The sequence below is a fragment of the Narcine bancroftii genome, chromosome 6 (assembly GCF_036971445.1).
Source record: "Narcine bancroftii isolate sNarBan1 chromosome 6, sNarBan1.hap1, whole genome shotgun sequence".
Classification (NCBI taxonomy): domain Eukaryota; kingdom Metazoa; phylum Chordata; class Chondrichthyes; order Torpediniformes; family Narcinidae; genus Narcine; species Narcine bancroftii.
In genome coordinates this window covers 124,173,410-124,193,609 of record NC_091474.1, presented here as the reverse complement: position 1 = coordinate 124,193,609, position 20,200 = coordinate 124,173,410, and the positions used below count along the sequence as shown (strand labels likewise).

At 40.2% G+C, this 20,200-nt stretch overlaps 1 protein-coding gene across 17 annotated transcripts in view; it reads right to left on the bottom strand.

Annotated features, from left to right (window-relative positions):
* The window catches only part of mlip (muscular LMNA-interacting protein), a 186,951-nt gene that overhangs the window by 17,654 nt on the left and 149,097 nt on the right, over positions 1 to 20,200 (bottom strand). For all 17 annotated transcript variants that reach the window (XM_069885960.1, XM_069885958.1, XM_069885951.1 and 14 more), the window contains one exon: positions 9,172 to 9,225. In XM_069885960.1, coding sequence (XP_069742061.1) covers positions 9,172 to 9,225 — 54 coding nt within the window. The remainder of the gene's footprint in view (positions 1 to 9,171; positions 9,226 to 20,200) is intronic.

Sequence of the window (20,200 nt, the reverse complement as noted above, 5' to 3'; positions counted from 1 at the left end):
ATATGTCATTATATATGTCTACACAAATGAATCAAGGATTTATGGAGATGAAAGTCAAAATGAATAATATTTGTGTAAAAGTGTCAACTGTAAAGAATTATATGACTGTTGTTAAAGCTGATGTTAATAGATGTTTGAAAGTAGTGGATACTGTACAAGATCATTTAAAAAAAAAGAAGAGTCTTTTCATGATTGTAAAGATCAAGTGGAACAAAATAGAGAGAAAATGGAAAAAGTGGAAGATTCTTTTGTAGGATGGGAGATTCAGGAGAGAATTGTTGAAGAAGATTGATTATTTGGAAAATCAAGGTTGATGGAATAATGTAAAAATAGTAGGACTCCCATATTGAGGGTACAGATCCAGTGAAGTTTTTTAAAAAGTGGATACCGGATGTATTGGGAAATTAATTTTTTTGGATGTTTTGGAATTGGACAGAGCGCATAGGGCGTTGAGGAGGAAACATTTTCTGGGCCAGCCATCACGAGCAGTTTTAATTTTGTGTTTGAGATATCTGGATAGAGAGATTATTCTATGATTGCTGTTCAAAAGGCTCGACAGAATCAAACTCCAATGATGGTTCAGGGCAATAGAGTGTTCTTTTATGCTGATTTGAGTCCAGAAATTAAGAGGCGTAGAGAATTTAATTCAGCAAAAGAGGTGTTGTGGAGAAAGGATTATGAATTTGCTTTTCGATACCCTGCTGTATTGGAAGGTTTTATGGGAATTTTCAATCTCAGTTTTTTGAGAGTGATCATGATGCATTAATTTTTGCTAATTCTTTGCCAGATATGCGAGGAGCTGGTCGATCATCGTCACCTAAGAGGAGGACATCTGATAAGAGGAATGGGAATGGAAAGAAGGGTGAATTGACACAGAGTTTGCTTGATATTGAAGACCCAGAACAATCTTTGGGATTGGAATCACTGGGTTGAATATGATTGAGATAAATAATTGTTGAGTAGTTCGACTGGGGGGGGTGGGGGATGGATGACTCTGAAGCTTTTGATAGTCATCTGCCACTAGTGGGTTTTACCACACCCAGATATTTGGGGAGTTACTGCATTGGTGTAGTTTTGGGGATATAATTTTTTTTGTTGTCTTTCTTTGGGTGGGTTTTTTTATATAAAGGGTTTTTGTATTTTATTTAAAGGATTTTTTTAAGCAAGGGGAGCTATATTTTGCTATAGTGTGAATAGTAAAAAAATGTCTAATTTAAATTTTGCAACTTTTAATGTACAAGGAGTGAATAATCCGATTAAGCATAAACGTGTGTTGGCTTATATTAAAAAGATAAAGGTTGATATTGCTTTTTTGCAAGAAACACATTTAACTGAAAAAGAACATTTAAAATTGAAGAGAGATTGGGTATGTTATGTAGTTGCTGTTTCTTTTAATTCTAAAGTGCAAGGAGTGGCGATTTTGATTCATAAGAAAATACCGTTTGAGTTGAAATCACTTACTGAAACTGCGGGTAGGGTTTTAATGGTGAATTGTAAGATTTTTGCAGAACCATGGACTTTGTTGAATGTTTATGCGCCTAATATGGATGATGAGCATTTTGTATCTGAAACTTTTTTAACATTAAATCAGGCTAATGAAAACATTTTAATTGGAGGGGATTTTAATTGTGTTTTAAATCCGTTATTGGATTAATCTCTGAAAAGTATAAAGAAATCCAAAATGGCTGCACTGATGGGGTCTTTGATGAAAGATCTGAATTTGGTTGAAATTTGGAGGAGATTAAATCCAACAGAAAAAAGAATTTTCTTTTTACTCATCTAGGCATGATTCATTTTCTAGAAGAGATCTGTTTTTGATATCAGCACATCTTCAAGCTAAATTGTTCAGGCTGAATATAAGAGTAGGATTGTGTTTGATCATTCTATGTTGTTTACATCTTGTGTTAGTTCTGAGGTTATGCAATCAACTTGTCGGTGGAGATTTAATGTAATATTATTGAAAAAAATGGAGTTTATTACTTTTGTTAAGAAACAAATTGCTTTTTTTTGAGTATAAATACTAATTCAGTACATAGTAATTTTATTTTGTGGGATGCTTTGAAAGCATATTTACAGGGTCAATTATTAGTTATTCAGCAAAAGTAAAAAAACAGTATTTGGCGGAAAGTCTAAATTTGGAGAAACAGATTGTTGAGTTGGAAAAAGAATTTCAGAAGAAGGTTTCAGAAGATAAAAAAAGCAACATTAACTAAGTTGAAATTATGTTATAATACTTTGCAAACATATCAGTATGAGTGATTAATTCAAAGATCTAAGCAGCATTATTATGAACTGGGTGATATAGCTCATAAGGTATTCACTTGGCAATTAAAAATGGAGCAGGTGTGGAGAATTATTAATGCTGTTCAAAAAGGATTCAATAGTTACTTATAAACCTCAGGAAATTAATGACCAATTTTATCAGAAATTATATACTTCTGAGGGAATTCAGGATGATGGTTCTATTGAATCTTTTTTATTTGATCTACACTTGCTGGTTTTAGGAGAGGAGGAAGTGAAAGAATTGGAATCTCCATTTACAGATTTGAGATTAAGGAAACTATACAGAAGATGCCAAATGGGAAATCTTCAGGTGACGATGGATTTACAGTAGAGTTCTATAAGGTGTTTTATGAGGACTTGTCTCCTATATTTATGGATGTGCTTCAGCAAATAACAGATGAACAGTCACTACCAGAATCTTGTTTGAGTGCAAAAATTATAGTAATTCCAAAGAAAGACAGAGATCTGCTGAATGTGGTTTCATATCAACCAATTTCTTTATTAAATGTGGATTACAAAATAATAGTTAAAATATTGGCAAATAGACTTGCTAAATAAAACCTGATCAAACAGGTTTTATTAAGAATAGCTATGCTTCTGATAACATTGATCAATGCATCAAGAGAGCAACCCAACCAATCAATGGTTGTTGCACTTGACATGGAAAAAGCATTTGATTGGGGTGAGTGGAATTTTTTATTTAAGGTGTTGGAGAAATTTAATTTTGGCCCTTTTTTATTGGGTGGGTTAAGGCATTATATAAAAATCCAGTTGCTCGGGTGGCAATGAATGGCCAAACTTCTTTGCCATTTAATTTAACGCAATCAACACGTCAAAGTTGTCCATTGTCACCAGCCTTGTTTGCATTGGTCATTGAATCATTAGCCCAGGCAATTAGTCAGAATGATAATATTAAAGGGATAAAAATTGCAAATGATGAATATAAGATTAATTTTTTGCTGATGATGTATTGATTTATTTGACACATCCAGAACAATCTTTGAAGTATTTACAAAAATGCTTGGCCCAATTTGGTGTGTTATCTGGCAATAAAGTAAATTAGGATAAAAGTGAAATATTACCAATTTTGGAATGGGAATTATGATGAGTATAAATAGATTATAAAATGAAGATGGACTGATAAAATTAGATAGTTAGAAGTAATTGTGGATGTGAATTATCAATCATTATATAAACTAAATTATGTAGGATTATTGAAAAAGATTAAAATGGATTTGATTAAATGGAAAGATCTTCCATTAGCATTGATAGGTCAAGTAAACTGTATTAAGATGAATATTTTTCCACGAATTCAATATTTATTTTAGTCAATTCTATGTTCACTCCCAAAAGTGTTTTTTCAAGATTTGAATATGGTGGTGAAGAAATTTTTATAGAAGGGAAAGTTAGCAAAAGTAGCATTACAGATGTTGATGTGGAAATATGCTTCAATTACCTCATTTTCAAAATTATTATGAAGCTGTACAATTGAAGTTTGTTAATAGAATGATGGATATTATGCAACCCCCTAGTTGGGCTAAAGTGGAATTCGCTTGTATTTCTGAACTTCAGGTTCATCAGTTTGTTTTTAAGTGGAATCCCCATTTATTACAGGGATGTAATATGCCGGTATTAGAACATTTATTAGAAGTATGGAATAAAAGGAATTCTGTTATGCGTACAAAAGGTAAGTTATCAACTCAAACTCTGTTATATCAAAATAAGATTATTCCTTTTTCAATTAATAATAGGTATGTAAAGGTATGGCATTCCAAGGGTATAAAAGTGATTCAGAATTGTTTTGAAGAAGACAGTTTTCTTTTAATCAACTTAGAGAAAAATTTGGAATACCATCTAATTCTTTGTTTGTGTATTATCAACTTCGAGCTTTGATAAGGGATAATTATGGAAAGGAAATAAAATTACCTGAATCAACAAAGTTTGAGTTTTTGATTTATCATACATTAAAAAAGGGTTTTATTTCTGATATGTATGTGTTACAAGATGGTATGGATAAACTGAATTTAGAGAAATCTAGAATTAAATGGTAAAGTGATTTATCTTAAGATCTACCTCAGGAGGATTGGGAGGTTATCTGTCATGAAGGGGTAACTAAATTGACTAATGTAAGGTATGGTTTGGTTAATTTTAATTTTTTTACATCAGTTGTATTTGACTCCTGAGAAATTTAAGAAATATGGATTTAGTAATTCGGATTTGTGTTTTAGATGTGGATTGCATAATGGAACATTTTTACATGCAGTTTGGTCTTGTGATAAAGTTCAGCCATTTTGGGAAAAAATTATTTAAGATTAAATTATCATTAGACCCAGATTTTTTTGTTGGGTTATACTGTTTCATTGACTGGTTTGGGGTTGGATAAGCTTCAGACAGCTTTTGTTCATTTAGCAATAGCAGTGGCATGGAAATGTGTTGCGATTACTTGGAAAGATCATGTAGAAATTAATATGGTTATTAGCATAATGAATTGAAATCTTGTATTTATATGGAAAAAATAACATAATTTGCATGATAATTATTCCTTTTTTATTCATATGTGGTTGCCTTATTTGGAATGTATGGGTTTAGAAATATCTTAAAATACTGTATTGTTTATTTTAAAGTTAGTAACTATTTGACATGTGTTCCTTCTAGCTCCCCTTGCGAGGCTGGCTGAGGGAGGGTGGAATTTTGTAGTGTTTTGTTAATTTCTTCCTGTTGTGATGTATTGTTTCTGTAATGGATTGTTTACAAAAAGGCAACAGATGACGGAGAGAGGGAGAGAGGGCGAGAGGGCGAGAGGGCGAGAGGGAGAGAGGGAGAGAGGGAGAGAGGGAGAGAGGGAGAGAGGGAGAGTGGGAGAGTGGGAACATGAGAACAGTAGAATGGTGTTACAGCCAGCAACAGCAGCTGGGACTGGAACAGGACAAGCTGGAAAGTTTGTGGAAACCCCCATTATGAAGATGGGTTCTGAGTTCTTAGTTCAGCCTGGTCAAAGCCCTTGTGGTTCTTGCAAGAGGAGAGGACTGGCTGCCTAATGTTTCACTTGGAATAAGAGAAACAAAAAGCCACTCTTGGGTGACCTTAAAGAAAGAGGTTATCATCTGGAGAACCCTGATGGGGCAGGTTTCATCAGCTGAAGTGGCTGATTAAAAAGGAATCAGTTGTGGAGGTCCTGGAACAACAAATCTCTCTCTGAAAATTGACAAGAACCTTCCTGAGTGGTAACCATTTACCTTTCAAGCACCAAAGCCTGGTGAACTTTATAAATGTTAATCTGGTGTACAGTATAAGAATTGCCTGATATCAGTGAACTTGGAGGAGTGAAAAGTGAACCAAAGAACTCTTCTGAACTTACGCACATATTTCATGCACGTGTGCTTAGAATTAGAATGGGGTTAAGTTAGGTTAGTTAAGTCAATAGTAATAAGTTAGTGTGATTCTGTTTTCATGTTTAAAGATAATTAAAAGCAACTTTTGTTTAAGTAACCATTTGTCTTGGTGAATATCTATTGCTGCTGGGTTTATGGGTCCTCTGGGCTTGCATCACATTACAGGAACGAAGCTATGGAGAGGGTGCAGAAATTTACCAGCATGTTGCCTGGATTGGAGAGCCTTATCAGGAAAGGTTAGCAGAGCTCGGGCTTTTCTCTTTCGAGCGAATAAGGATAAGAGGTGACTTAAGAGGGGTCAACAAGATTGCGAGGCTTAGATAAGGAAGACACCAGACACCTTTATCCCAGGGTGGGAACAGTGAACATGAGAGACTATCTGTACAAATGGTCACATTTCAAGAGCCCTCCTGCAATTCCACCATAACTAGTTAAAACTTGTATAAAGCCTCATGAACTTTTAATCCAGTTTGTAACATGATAATTGTATGATAATTGATGATGTGTTAACTGTTAAGTTGTGTAATATTATTACCTGCTATGTCCAAAACAGTAAAACCATGGTATCCGGAGTTCAAAGAACCAGCAGCCTCAAGCAACCGGCAAAAAAGTGAGGAAAATAAATAAGAATAAAATGATAGGTAAAAAATAAGTAAGTTTAAAATTATAAAAGTAAATGTTCTCTGAAGTAGCACATAAATCTTTGGTGAAGATGGGGGTAAATATTCAGCCAGTGGAGAGCTTTGGTCGTGCTTTGCTTGTAGCAGCTGTTGGAATAAAGTTGTGTGAAACAGCATTGTGGCTTTGCCCGGGATGAAGAGCCGTTGGGGTGACTCTCTTAATTTTGGCACCATAGCCAAAATAATAAGGTCAAGAATAGCTGTTCGAAAGGGAGAGACCACCAGAGGGGTCTGGGTGAGGAAGTGCAATTAGAGAGTGGGGCAAAAATATTGCAGCAGTAAGTAGATGAAGAGATGGAAACAGAGGAACAAGATGATGTCTGTGGTGGTGGGGGGGTGGTAGGGCAAGGGGGGGTGTTATATAAAAATAGAGAACTCAGGGTGGCACAGTTAGTGTAGTGTTATAGTGCCAGCAATTTGGACCAGGATTCAAAACCTGCAATGTCTGTAAGGACATTCTCCCCGAGTCTGCATGGGTTTTCCCAGGGGGCTCTGGTTTCCACCCACCCTTCAAAGTGTACCAGGGTTGTAGGTTAATTGAGTATAATTGGACAACATGGGCTTGTGGGCTGAAATGGCTGTGCTGTAGGTCTAAATTTTAAAAAAAATGTAAAAATGTAAAAATTTAAATTTAAAACCATGTTCATGTGTTAGTTTTAAGGGTGTCCAGGAGGAGGAATATGATGCATCGTTCTTCAAGCTTACATTTGGTCTCACTCACCCTGACAGTGGATGAGGCCAAGGACAGACAGCAGTGCAATTAGACAGAGGAAAATGCAATATGCAAATAATAGTTGATAGTTAAGAATGGCTTTGGAGAAAAAATTTTAGATTTTCAGAACTGAATGCACAAACTGCCATGCGTTTTTTTAAAATCACTAAAAGTGAAACTAAAATACTACACAGAATCATTTACTGGTTTTATGTCCAGTTGTCGTTATTTTTAAATAAATGAAAGCTGTTAAAAGATGCCAATAAGATTTTTTTTTAAATGTTAATGCTTCAGAATTCAAAAGATGCAATTAGCAACCACTTTCCCTGGGGATTGCTTCGGTAAGGATGCATGCCCAGCTGTGAATCTTGTTTCCAGTGGAACAAATTTGGAAATTAGTGTTGTAATGGTAAAGGTTGTATATGCTAATTGGGCCCCCTGATGACACATCTTACCTGGACTCCTCCCCTGGGACCCAGGCCAGAAAGGTTAGGCCATCTTTCCCTTCCTGGCACTTCCCTTGTTTCGATCCAGGCCAGCTCAAGTCTTTTGTACAATAAATTGTTGGGCACTATCAGTTTCCCCAATAATTGCAATGACAAAGACTTGAGGAGAACGATAGGCTTTATAATGGCGAGGTGGAAAGGGAGAAGGTGGTGCTCCTGGCCCTTAGGTCCAAAAACATGCTGGTGTCCCGCTGGCAGGACGTTTTGCCTGAAGCGCTTCACACCATGCTGTGCACCACGACTAACACCACCCCGCATGAATATTTGTTTGCTTTCCCTAGGAGATCGGCGAATGGTACCTCCATTCCTCCTTGTTTGGCAACTCCAGGAGGGGCCATAAGATGGATCCACTGGTTGAAGCTGCACACCACATACACGCCAACCTAAAATATGCGTTTGTGAGGTACCCCAATGACCATGAAGACACTGTGCCTATCCGAGATCTGGCGAGGGCCGGGGATTCCGAAACCACACTGCCTGCCACAGCCAACTCCGTGGAGCAGACCACCTCCATACTGGAGGCCGAGCCACCTGGCTCTCCTCTTCAGGAGTCAGTCCTCCGGGAAACATCAAATCCCCCTTCCTTCACCCTGATTCAGACTGCTCCTTCCCCTGCCAACCCCGCCCCCCCCCCCCACCCCCGGGACTGCTTCCCCTCCAAAACAGCAGAGCTCTGACGCTCCTGCCCTCCGGCGGTCCTGCAGAAGGAGGAAGTTGCTGGAGCGGCTAAACCTCTAGAGTTTTTTTTTCTCTCTCTCTTCCCCTTTCGTTGTGTAAAAGTGGGGGGGAGATTATGTTTAAAACGAGGGGGTGAATGTAATTATATGGATTATATTTTCTAATTGGCTTGGGCTGGCCTGCCCCCTGATGACACTCTTACCTGGACTCCTCGCCTGGGAACCAGGCCATAAAGGTCGGGCCACCTTTCCCTTCCCTGCACTTCCCTTCTTTGGATCTGGGTCTTTTGTGTAATAAAGCCTATTGTTCCCCTCAAGTCTTTGTCATTGCAATTATTGGGGCAACTGATAGTGCCCAACAAGTGTTAAACTTCACAGAAAATTGACAGAGCAGTTATTGTTTTCTTGCACAGTTTCAGATGATTTCATATGAATGGAAAGACCCTCCATGTCACTTTGTCAAAACCCAGTGCTAAATACTTCCACAGTTCAGGGACATTAAAAAGACTCTCAGACAGACACATGGATGCAAGAAAAATAGAGGTTTATGGGTGTGAGGTAGGGAAGGTTTAGTTTGTTGGCAGATTAATATTGGTCAGAACAACATCGTGGGCCAAAGGGCCTGTACTGTGCTGTAATGTTCCATGTTCAAAGCCTCAAAAATAACCTGAAAACATGATCTTTATCTGCAAAGGCCTGGGGCCTTCATCATGTATCATATCAGGCCTGAAATTTTGGTTACCCTTTTACTTCCTACAGATGTTACGTGACCTGCTGAGTTTCTGCAGCACATTGTGTACTGCACTCGACCCCAGCATCTGCAGCCTTTCTTGTTTAACTTCATGATCTGTATCTGATCGCTCCCTTAGATGACAAATAAATGAAAATTCAAGCTTTGTGCAAGCACATAAGCCACTTTACCTCGGTGATGCCAAGAGCTTCATTCTCGTGGATTGTTGTTATTGCATGTCGGGGCTTCATCACATAGAAAGAGGAAATAACAAGGTAAGTGTGGAAAACGCTACTCACTGATTAAATTAGAGTGAAACTTTATGAACATTTCAAAGGCAGTGGTGTATTATTTTAATTATAATCCATTCCTTTATGGTTACTGGAACCATACATCCACAAAATCTTAGAGGAGTTGAACATAAGTTAGCAACATTAAAACAGAACAGTAACAAAGATAATTTCAATTAGTAGTCATCTGAATCTCTGATTTCTCTGGATAATACACCAATTACAATGGACCATTTTAGTAAATTATTTTCGGAAGTGTGTCTGTGTGGTGATATTTAAACCCAGAGAAGACTGCCTGCGCCTCTCTGCATTCCTACCTGCCTTCTGCCCAGTGTACTTGCAGGGAGATGACCTACTCCCTGCCAATCACCGGCCCCATATAAAGGCTCACACCAGCCCTTGTGTAGGCAGTAGAGCACATGGTGCCAGAAGGGATACTGAACCTTGTGGCAGTTTTAAGCTAATGAAAGCCTGTAGAACAGCCTTCGTAGTTTGAGCTTGTTTATTCGTGCTGCAGTGCATCACAGTCTGTTTCTCTTTGGTAGAGACAGGCCAGGGGGGGAGGGGTGGACTAATTTTAAGTTAGACTATTAATATTCTGTTACAATTAATGGGGGGGGGGGTATTTTGTGTAGTTTTCTGATGTAATATTGTAATCTTACTATTTTAATTTTTTTTTCCTTTAAAGGTAGAGACAGGCCAGGGGGGAGGGTTGGACTAATTTTAAGTTAGACTATTCATATTGTGTTACAATTAACGGGGGGGGGGGGTTATTTTGTGTAGTTTTCTGATGTAATATTGTAATCATACTATTTTTATTTTATTTTTTTTATTTTTCTTTAAAGGTAGAGACAGGCCAAATTGTGCCAATTGTCAATGATTCCATGATAGTTAAAGGATTTCTCAAGGGAACATCATACCTGGTCCCTTTGTCCCCAAAAGAAATTCATACATACACCAAACTTGCTCTGCCAGTCATATATTAACTTATACCCTGCTTTTGCAGCTCTGCCATTCACAATTCTTCAATGTTCTTCTCTGAGCAGACTAAGTGACCCTGGTATCATGTTCTTCCAACTTTTGTAGCTTTTTAATGCACATCCCATCCCACTCCAGATCAGCTCTCTTCCTAGGCTGAAACCTGGACTTGATCAGAGCACATTTTTGTCCCTCTTTCCAAGGCCAATTGATTATTTCTTATCTGATGACCACAAAGCTAATATTTGGAAGTAACTGTGGAAAGCATCATTTTCATCCTGTTATAATTTGTACACGCAAGCTTTGCAACTGTATTGACTGGATACTTAGAGCAACATGGGATAATTTCCCATTCTCAACTTAAAACAGTGAGGCTAATTTGAAAGGATGCAGAGAAGATTTGCTTGAATATCAGTTGTCTGGAGAGTAAAGGAAATTGGGTTGTTGAGACGAAAGGTTGACTGGAGATTTTAATCCCGATGTGAATATCTTGAAGGCTTTTCATGGAGACAATCAGAATCTGCTTTTATGAGGAGAATAGCCAGCAAGTACAAATTTAATTGCATTCGGAAAGATCAAAGGGTGAGATAGGAGGGTTACATGACACACAAATTTGGTATGATCCAAAATACACTGCTTAAAATAGAACTGGAAGCAGATTCAAGAGTAGCTTTCAAAAGTGAATTTGATGAAACACTTACACCAAAACCATATAAATGGAAAGGGAAGGGTAGGTTGGTGATTAGGATTGATCGTCCAAAGAGATGAGATTGGCCTTCTCTGGGTTTAAATATCAGAACTGTCCCTGACAAAGTGAGACATGTCTACTCATTGAGAACCACTGAGCCTCACAGTGAACTCTGAAAGAGTGGGGAAAATTTGGAATAGTTTCTTAAGAAGCTTATAAAGCCCTATGAGGTGGCATTTCTAAATAAAATCACAGTAGCCAGATTACTGGCCAGGTTACTGGGATACAACAAGTCACTGGTGCAATGCATCAGTATTCATTACCAGAATTCATCTTGCAACTATTGTGCACAGTTTCAACTCATCACCTTTCCCTTCTTCATCATACAGCACATTTGTTTCTTTTTGAACTGGCTTTATAGATAAGCAATGTGTTTATATCAATATTATAATAGTAGTTCCAATTATAATACAGTGCAAACCATCATCTCACAGAGTGATGCTGAAATAATCTTTTTTAAAGTTAGTGTAAAAGTCTGAAGGAAAATATTTATGCATATCTGGCCCAGGGAGGCAGCCACCTACAATGGTCATGTAAACATAGATAGTACACAAGCTCAGTGACTGGCTACATCAGCAAATGCAATGAGGTTGTCACTGAGATCAAATGCTTCACAAGCATGGCTAACTAGAAGCCATAGTTGGATGCAGGGGACCGGGTACTTCTCAAAACTTGTGATGCTGTCTTCAGGATAAGATCAGCATGAAGATCAGCTGGGACTGAACTCTCCTGTGCACTCTGGAAGGCAAAGAAGATCCACTGACAGCTCTGCAACACCGGCGACATGAGGTGCACGTGCAAGGGATCAAAACAATAACTGATCACAAGTCAACCTTGCACGTCAAAGATAATGACACCTCCCTTCCAGACAGCCTGAACCTTTTCTAAGCACAGTTCGAGAAGAAGACTCTTGTCCCCCTGATGAATGGCCCCTTGCACAGCCTCAGCTGAGGTGAGGAGAACACTATACAAGGTGAACCCACACAAGGCAACAAGACCAGACAACAAACCCAGTAGAGTACTGAAGGACTGTGCTGACCAACTCATGGAGATCCTTATGGACATTTTATCTGATCATGCAGCAGTCCATCATCCCCATGGATTTCAAAACAGCCACCACCATTATCTCAGGTACTAAAAAAAAGGACAAAAGAAACAGGCCTCAATGACTACCGCCACCTTATAAAATACTTCGAACCTCTGGTAATGGAACACATCAAAGCACATGTCGCAGTGACACTGGACCCATTTTAATTCACCTACAGATGAAACCATTCCACTGATGATACAATATCCTTGTCCCTCCTGACATATCTAGGGAACAACGCCTCATATTCCAGGCTGCTGCTCATTGTCTTCAGCTCAACATTTAATATGATCATTCCCCAGAAGCTGGTGGAGAAGCTGCCCTCCCTGAGACTCAACACCTTTACACCTCTACAACTGGATTCTGATCAGAAAAACCACAGTCTGGCAACAGAGTGTTGAGCACCATCACACTGAGCACTGGCACACCTCAGGGCGTATGCTCAGCCCGCTCCTCTTCATCCTACTGACCCAGATCCAGCTCAAATGGTGTCATTGTTTACAGGTGATATAATGGTAGTCGGCCCAATCAGCAACAACAATGAGTCGCACTGCAGAGCAGAGGTGGAAAATTTCGTGAAATGGTGTGAGGGTAACAACCTGAGTCTCACCTTGGATGAAACAAGGAGATGATCATGGATTTCAGGAGGACGAGGAATGACCACCCTCCACTATACATCAACAAATCTGTAGAGGAGAGAGAAGTTCAGCATTCTCATTGTCCCAGGGGCAGAGGGAATGCTGAACGACCAAAGGAACTGATCACACTAACCATCTGAGACTCTCATATGTACAAAGCAACATTTATTTATTTTATTTTTATAGATATACTTGCCCTGCATACGTATCATTTGTCTGTATCATGTGTATTATGTATGGTTGTGTGTCTGCATGCTTTTTTTTAACCAAGGATTGAAGAACTCTGTTTCATTGGGTTGTACTTGTACAATCAGATGACAATAAATTGACTTGACTTGAGAGCAAGTGCCTCAAGTCCTCATTTGTCAGGAAGGCACAAAAGCAACTGCACTTTCTGAGAAGACTGAGATGAGCAAGGCTACCAGCCACCATTATGTCAACCTTCTACAGGAGCTCTATCGAGAGCATCTTGGCTGGCCGCATCATAGTGAGGTACATTTACTGCAGAGATTCAGATGGGAGGTCAATCCACAGAACCATAAGAGCGACAGGTATCCCCCTTTCCCCCCACCTCCCCCCCCCAGTCAATGTGATCTACTGGGATCATTATTTGAAGAGGGCTCACAAAATCGTTGAGGAACCCTACCACCCAAAACGCTGCATCTTCTAGCTAATCCTGTCGGGAGAGATACAGGTGCATAAGAGGCAGAACCATCAGGCTGAGAAACAACTCAGCCATGGGCAGTGAGACTGCTGAATGACAGATGAACTGCTCAAACACTCTGAGACTCTACTATTTATTTAACATTAATATTTGTATATATGTACTGAACATGTATCATTTGTCTGTAGGTGTATTTGCAATGTTTTACATCAAGGGCAGGAAAATGCTGTCTCATCGGGTTGTACTTGTATAATCAGCTGATAAATAAACCTAAACGAACTTAAATAAAAGCAGTGATATCACAATTAAAGTATCTACAATATTCTCTCCATCATCAGCTGCATTCTGTGGCATCCAAAATGTCAAGCAGGCAGGAAGACCCAAGTTCAAAAGCTCTGCTGCATTTAATAGACAGCCAGGGTAGTGCCAGGTATTGTCGCGATAGCTCTGGCATCTCTGCATGAATGTGAGGGCATTGTTAACCACAGCTCCCATCACTGGAAGATGTCCAAGTCTGAACTGGGAATGGCTTTAGCCTTTGATCCCTCCCTCCCACAGATTCTACATACCAGTGATGGGCACAGACCACACCCAACATCTAAGATCACTCAGCAAATGTGGACCACCATATCAATTTGGAGGTGAGCAAATGGTAAAGGGGTGTGTGTGTGCATGCATGTGCACGCAGGAAGATTGGGGAACTAGTTAGAGGATGGCACGGTTAGTGTAGCACCAAGCACGATGCTGTTACAGCACCAGCGATTGGGACCGGGCGTCAAATCCCGTGCTGTCTGTAATGAGCTTATATTTCTCAGTGTCTGTGTGGGTTTTCCCCAAGGGGCTATGAATTTATCCCACCCTTCAAACATTCAGGGCTTGTAGGTTAATTGGGTTTAATTGGGCATCATGGGCTTGTGAGCGGAAATGGCTGGTTATTGTCCTTCCATACATATGACCTAATTTTTTTAAAAAGTCAATATATAAAACTTGTGTGATTACAGTGAAAATCAGGCCTATCTATGGTGGCCGCCATGTTGGCTGGTGTCCAACCTCTTGCGAGAGCTGGCCTTGGTGGCCGCCATGTTGGCTGGTGTCGAACCTCTTGCGAGAGCTGGCCTTAGTGGCCGCCATGTTGGCTGGTGTCCAACCTCTTGTGAGAGCTGACCTTGGTGGCCGCCATGTTGGCTGGTGTCCAACCTCTTGCGAGAGCTGGCCTTGGTGACCAGCATGTTGGTATATTTCACTGCATTTTAATTCCTTGTGTCCTGTTTTTTTCTGATTCTGTTGCTCAATATTCTGAAGGTCAGACAGATTTTAGAGGTCAGTAGAGTCTGCAGGATGCTCGGTGTCCGCAGCAACAGATAGAATGAGAAAGATTCAGCACTAGAGAATGGAAGGAAATCAATAGTTTTACTCTTCAGTATTACAGGTAGGGCAATTCCCCGACATGTTTCCAAGTGCTGGATTTCTGCATTATGTTCTCTTCCATAGGTTTTGTTAAACTCCGTGCTGTCAGAATTGGCAATGTCCTCTTTTATCTAAGGTACTCAACTGATTCTCACAAGGATCACATAGGGTTCAGAAGCATCGTGGTTAAATTACTAGCCCAGCAGCCAACATTCTGAATCATCGATCCAGAAGCACACATGTGAATCCCACAATGACAGCTGAAGAATTAAACATTTCTAATTTAAGGAAATGCTAGTCTCAGCAACAGTAACTACAAAACCATAAGGAAAGCAGCTTATTCAACAGCTGCTTTCACCAATCTGGCATATATTGTGACCGATGACATCACTGTTGTTGGCAGAATCACAAATGGCAATGAGGAAGCCTGCAGGAGGGAGATAGATCAACTCATTGATTGGTATCAAACCAGCAACCTTTCACTCAATGTTCGCAAAACAAAGGAGATGACTGTGGACTTCAGGAGAACATGATCCAGTCTTCTTCAAGGGCTCAGTTATGGAGAGGGTCAAGAATTTCAAATTCCTGGGTGTCAACATCTCCAAGGAGCCTCCATGTCGATGTAATCAAGCTTGACAGTGGCTGTACAGTGTATGCCACTGAAAACTCTCAAAGACTTCTACAGGTGTACTGCGGGGAGCATTCTGGCTGGTTGCATCACTATCTGATATGGAGGTGCCAACACTTGGGACAAGAAAAATTTCCAGAGGTTGCCTGTGACATCTACAAGAAATGGAGTCTTAAGAAAGCAACCTCTATCCTCAAGAACCCCCACCACCCAGGCCATTCCCTCTTTACTCTAAAGTTGGGGAAAAGGTACAGAAGCCTAAAGATGAGCACTCAGTGGCACAAGGACAGTTTCTTCCCTGCTGCCATCAGATTCCTGAATACTGAACCGAAGACCCCAACTTACTTCAACTTTTTGTGCACAATTTTTATTTTTGTAAGGAGTTTTATATGAATGTTTGCATTGTGATGCTACTGCAAAACAACAAATTTCTTCTCTTGTTCATGAAAATAAATTCTGATTCTGGTATTTGTCTCCAATGCCAGCAAATCTCTTAATTCTTCCTCAATCCTTAGTTCAGGAACAACTTGGGATTAGCAAAAATTGCTGGCAACTTGAAGATCCTGTGAAAGAATAACCTTGTGCATTTTTTTTCAAAAGCTAATAATAAATGCAAAATAACATAAGAAACTATCAGGATACAAATTGACCAGAGAACAGTTCAAGAGATCTGCTAAAACTAAGTTTTAGTAGGTGCTCATCGTCGCTATCAATCTGCAGCTGAATAGGTGATAGATGCAGAGACTCTCACCATACCCAAGCACCAGTAAATGGGATTTGTATCAATGGCTTCTTGATGGTTGGAGGGCCAAGGGACCTGTTTCTGCTCTATAACTACTATCACCCAAAAAGTATCTATGGCATTCCTTTCTAGCCCCTCAGCTGGTATGATCAATCATTTTCCTTTCTGGATCAGAAGATGCAGGTGCTGTCAAATTAGAAGGACCTCCATTTTCTGATCAGAATTGTAGGGAACTGGTTACTGTAGGAAATTGCTCCTGGTGTATAGTAGGGAAGTGTTGACATTGGAAAGGATCCACGTAACTGTTGTGAGAAGCAGCTCGATGCCCTTCCTCAGAAAGAGATACAATTGGTCATTCATCTTTCCAATTTCAGATCTTCACTCACTTATCCCTCCACTATTATCTACAGGTGTCCTGCAGTCATATTTTGCCTGCTGCCAGGAACTTATTGCCAACACTGGGGAAGTCAATTAAGTGGTTTGGGATATATGACTTGCATCAAACAAGGTCATTTCTTTTTCAGTCGATGATGACAAATTTTCAGCTATTGTGGTGAAATGGATAACAGACTCGTCAATATATTGCACTGTATATTAAACATCCAGCTACAGCCTTAGTGAAAATAATCCACCTGTTCAGGTAGCAGATTTGGATTTGAATAAAAATAATATGTTATTAAGGATATTAATGACTACTGCTCAGTAGCACTAACTTCTACTGTGATGAAATGCTTCAAGAGGCTGGTCATGGCCAGAATTAACACATACCTAAGTAAAGATCTGGACCCACTGCAATTGTCACAATTGCTCCCCAGCAGATGTAATATCGTTGGTTCTCCACTCAGCTCTGCATCACCTGATCACCTCGAAAACAGGAATTCATACATACAGCTGCTCTTCAAAGACTACAGCTTGGCCTTCAATATGATTATTCCCTCCGTGCTGGTCAAAAAGCTACAAACTCTAGGCCTCTGTACCGCACTCTTCAACTGAATCTTTGACTTTCTCATTGGAAGACCACAGTCAGTACAAATTGGAAACAACATTTTTCCTCACTGATTATCAACACAGGCGCAACCCAAGAATGTGTGCTTAATGTCAGAAAAACCAAGGAGTTGATTGTGGACTTCTTAAGGAAGTCAGGAAAACACTATCCAGTCCTCATCGAGGGCACAGCAGTGGAGAGGGTCAAGAATGTCAAATTCCTGGGTGTCAACACCTCCGAGGATCCGTCCTGGAGCCTCCAAGTTGATGCAATCACAAAGAAGGCTCACCAGTGGCTATACTTTATGAGGTGTCTGAGGAGATTCAGTACATCACCAAAGACTCTTGTAAACTCCTACAGGTATACTGTGGAGAGCATTCTGGCTGATTGCATCACTACCTGGTATGGAGACACCAACTCTCAGGACAAGAATAAACTCCAGAGGGTTGTTAACTTAGCCTGCAACATCACAGACACCAGACTTCACTCCATTGAAGACATCTACATGAGGCAGTGTCTTAAAAATGCAGCCTCTATCCTCAAGGATCCCCACAACCTAGGCCATGCCCGCTTCACTCTGCTACCATCGGGGAAAAGGTAGAGGAGCCTGAAGACGAGCATTCAGCGGCACAAGGACAGCTTCTTCCCTGCTGCCATCAGATTCTTTTTTTATATTTTATTTAATACTCCATACATGCAGTATCCACAATTATTATAATATACAGATATAAAAAGATTGATTACATACATGGTTTTCACTCCACCCCAAAACTCCTCCCTCCCACCCAACCTCACCCCCCCCCCAACAAAAATAAACAAATTGAAAAAAATGTTTTATTTTAGGCATGAAAAGACAAAGAAAAATAAAAAAAGAATCTTTGGATTGCAGAGAGATGTCGTACAGTACAACTCATCAGGTTTAACATAAACATACAGAGGAGAATTCTGCAGGGCTGGAGAGCTAAAAGGATATCACTACAAATTTAATCCCATTATTTAAGTGTATGGGCACCAAAATTTGTAAAAACATGAAGTATTTATTTCCCTGCTGCCATCAAATTCCTGAATAACCAATGAGCCAAAGACACTGCCTTACTTTACATACACCATTATTGTTTATTTTTTATAGTCATGTTGTAAGATGGTTATAATATGTACGTTTGCCCTGTGATGCTGCCGCCAAAATAGCAAATTTCCTGACTTGTTTATGACAATAAATCCTGATTCTGATCATAGTGTTTAGTCTATTTCATGATGGCCTGCACCATGAGAAGATTAAAATAACCAATGCACCGTTAAACCTCAGAAATACATTATTTTACAATTTTGCTCAAACTCCAATATGTTGTGAAGTCACAATATCTCAGTTTTCCTTCGGTTTATTTAATCTAATCACAGAAATCTACCAACTAAACTCCGAACAATTTTATTCTGTTAATATGATCATTGACTTAACACGAACGATCGTTACAAAGTCAGACATTTTCCATTTCTTGGTAAGGGATTATTTTTCATCAAAAGCCGCCCGGTTGTGGCGACCCTCTAACAGACCGCGCGGGGATTCGAACCCTCATCCCCGGAGCTCGACCGCTGGCGTCGTGATGGGCGCGAGGTTTGGGGGAGAGGGAACCCCGGCGCCCTTCATACCCCCCCCCCCCAGACTCTCTCCGCCCCCTCTCCTGGCCCAGGTCTTCCCTCTCAGACTACCCCCTCCCCCGGGCCAGGCGCTCTTACGTTGTGTTTTTTTTTAAAAAGCAGCCCGGTTTGTGTAGTGGTCAGGGCAACGCTGTTACTGTGCCAGTGACCAGGGTTCGAATCCAGCACTGACTGTAAGGAGTTTGTATGTTCTCCCTGTGTCTGCGTGGTTTTCCTCCTGGTGCTCAGGTTTCCTCGCACCCTCCAAAACATATGTGGGGGGGGGGGTTTGTAGGTTAATTGGTGTATTTGGGCAGCACGGCCTTGTGAGCTGGAAGGGCTTGTCATTGTGCTAAGTTTAAAAAATTAAATTTAAAAATTCTAAGCCATTGCTATGAAATGATTGAAGCCTGCAGTATGTTTAAAATGTCCAATACACTTCATTGTCAATGTAGGAGGGAAAGAGGCGAAGGGCGGAAAATGTTTTAGTTTAGAATGCTTCAAATGTTAGAGTCAAAAGAGATGATGCTTTAGTTGGTTCATGTGGGGGGTGACTGATCAATTCTCCCGTAAATCTAGGTTGGTGTGGGTTACATAATATGTATCATTGAAATTATCCTCTATTTCAGGAGGCCACCTCCCTCACGGGATCAATATTCACCTTTCCTCTCCTGTCCTCCTATTATGTCCAATTATGCCTGTTCACCTGCGTTTCTCCCTCTACCCTGTCTTCCCTCCTCCAGCCTGTTCACCCAGGCAGCTGTCTGCTTTTTGCTCAGAACTAGAAGGGCTCAGACCCGAAACATTGGTCCTTCCTATGGGTGCTGCGAGACCTGCTGAGATCCACCAGCATTTTTGTGCTTTGACGATTATTAAGTTGGTGTATCTGGTCTTTGGTTAAGGAATTGTTTTGGCCAGGACAGAGCTGGATGAAGTCTGAGAACTATGCAATTTGATGGTGCTGAATTGGGCACCAACTTCAAAGTGGTCACATTTCAAGCACTCCAAATTGATCTTGGTGCATGCTGAGTTTTCTGCAGAACAATATATTCATCAATACTGACGCACAGAGGAAAAGCTCCAGTTTTGATTTTCAATTAGTAAGAACCTGTAATTCAGCTAGCAGAATATTGAAGAATGAAACACGCCATATCAATGCAACATTTCTAAAGAGCAAGGAATTGGACTTTATTGTTTAGATTTTATCACAGCACAACTCCAAGGAGCAGACGAATGCACAACGTGCTGGAGAAACTCAGCAGGCCATAGGAAGCAAAGGGATATAACCAATATTTCAGGCTTGAGCCCTTCGTCAAGGTATGAGCAGAATGCAAGCAGGCGCCTGATCCTATGACCTCCTGAGCTTCTCCAGCACTTTTGTGTGTTGCACTACAAACACAGCAAATGCAGACTTTCCT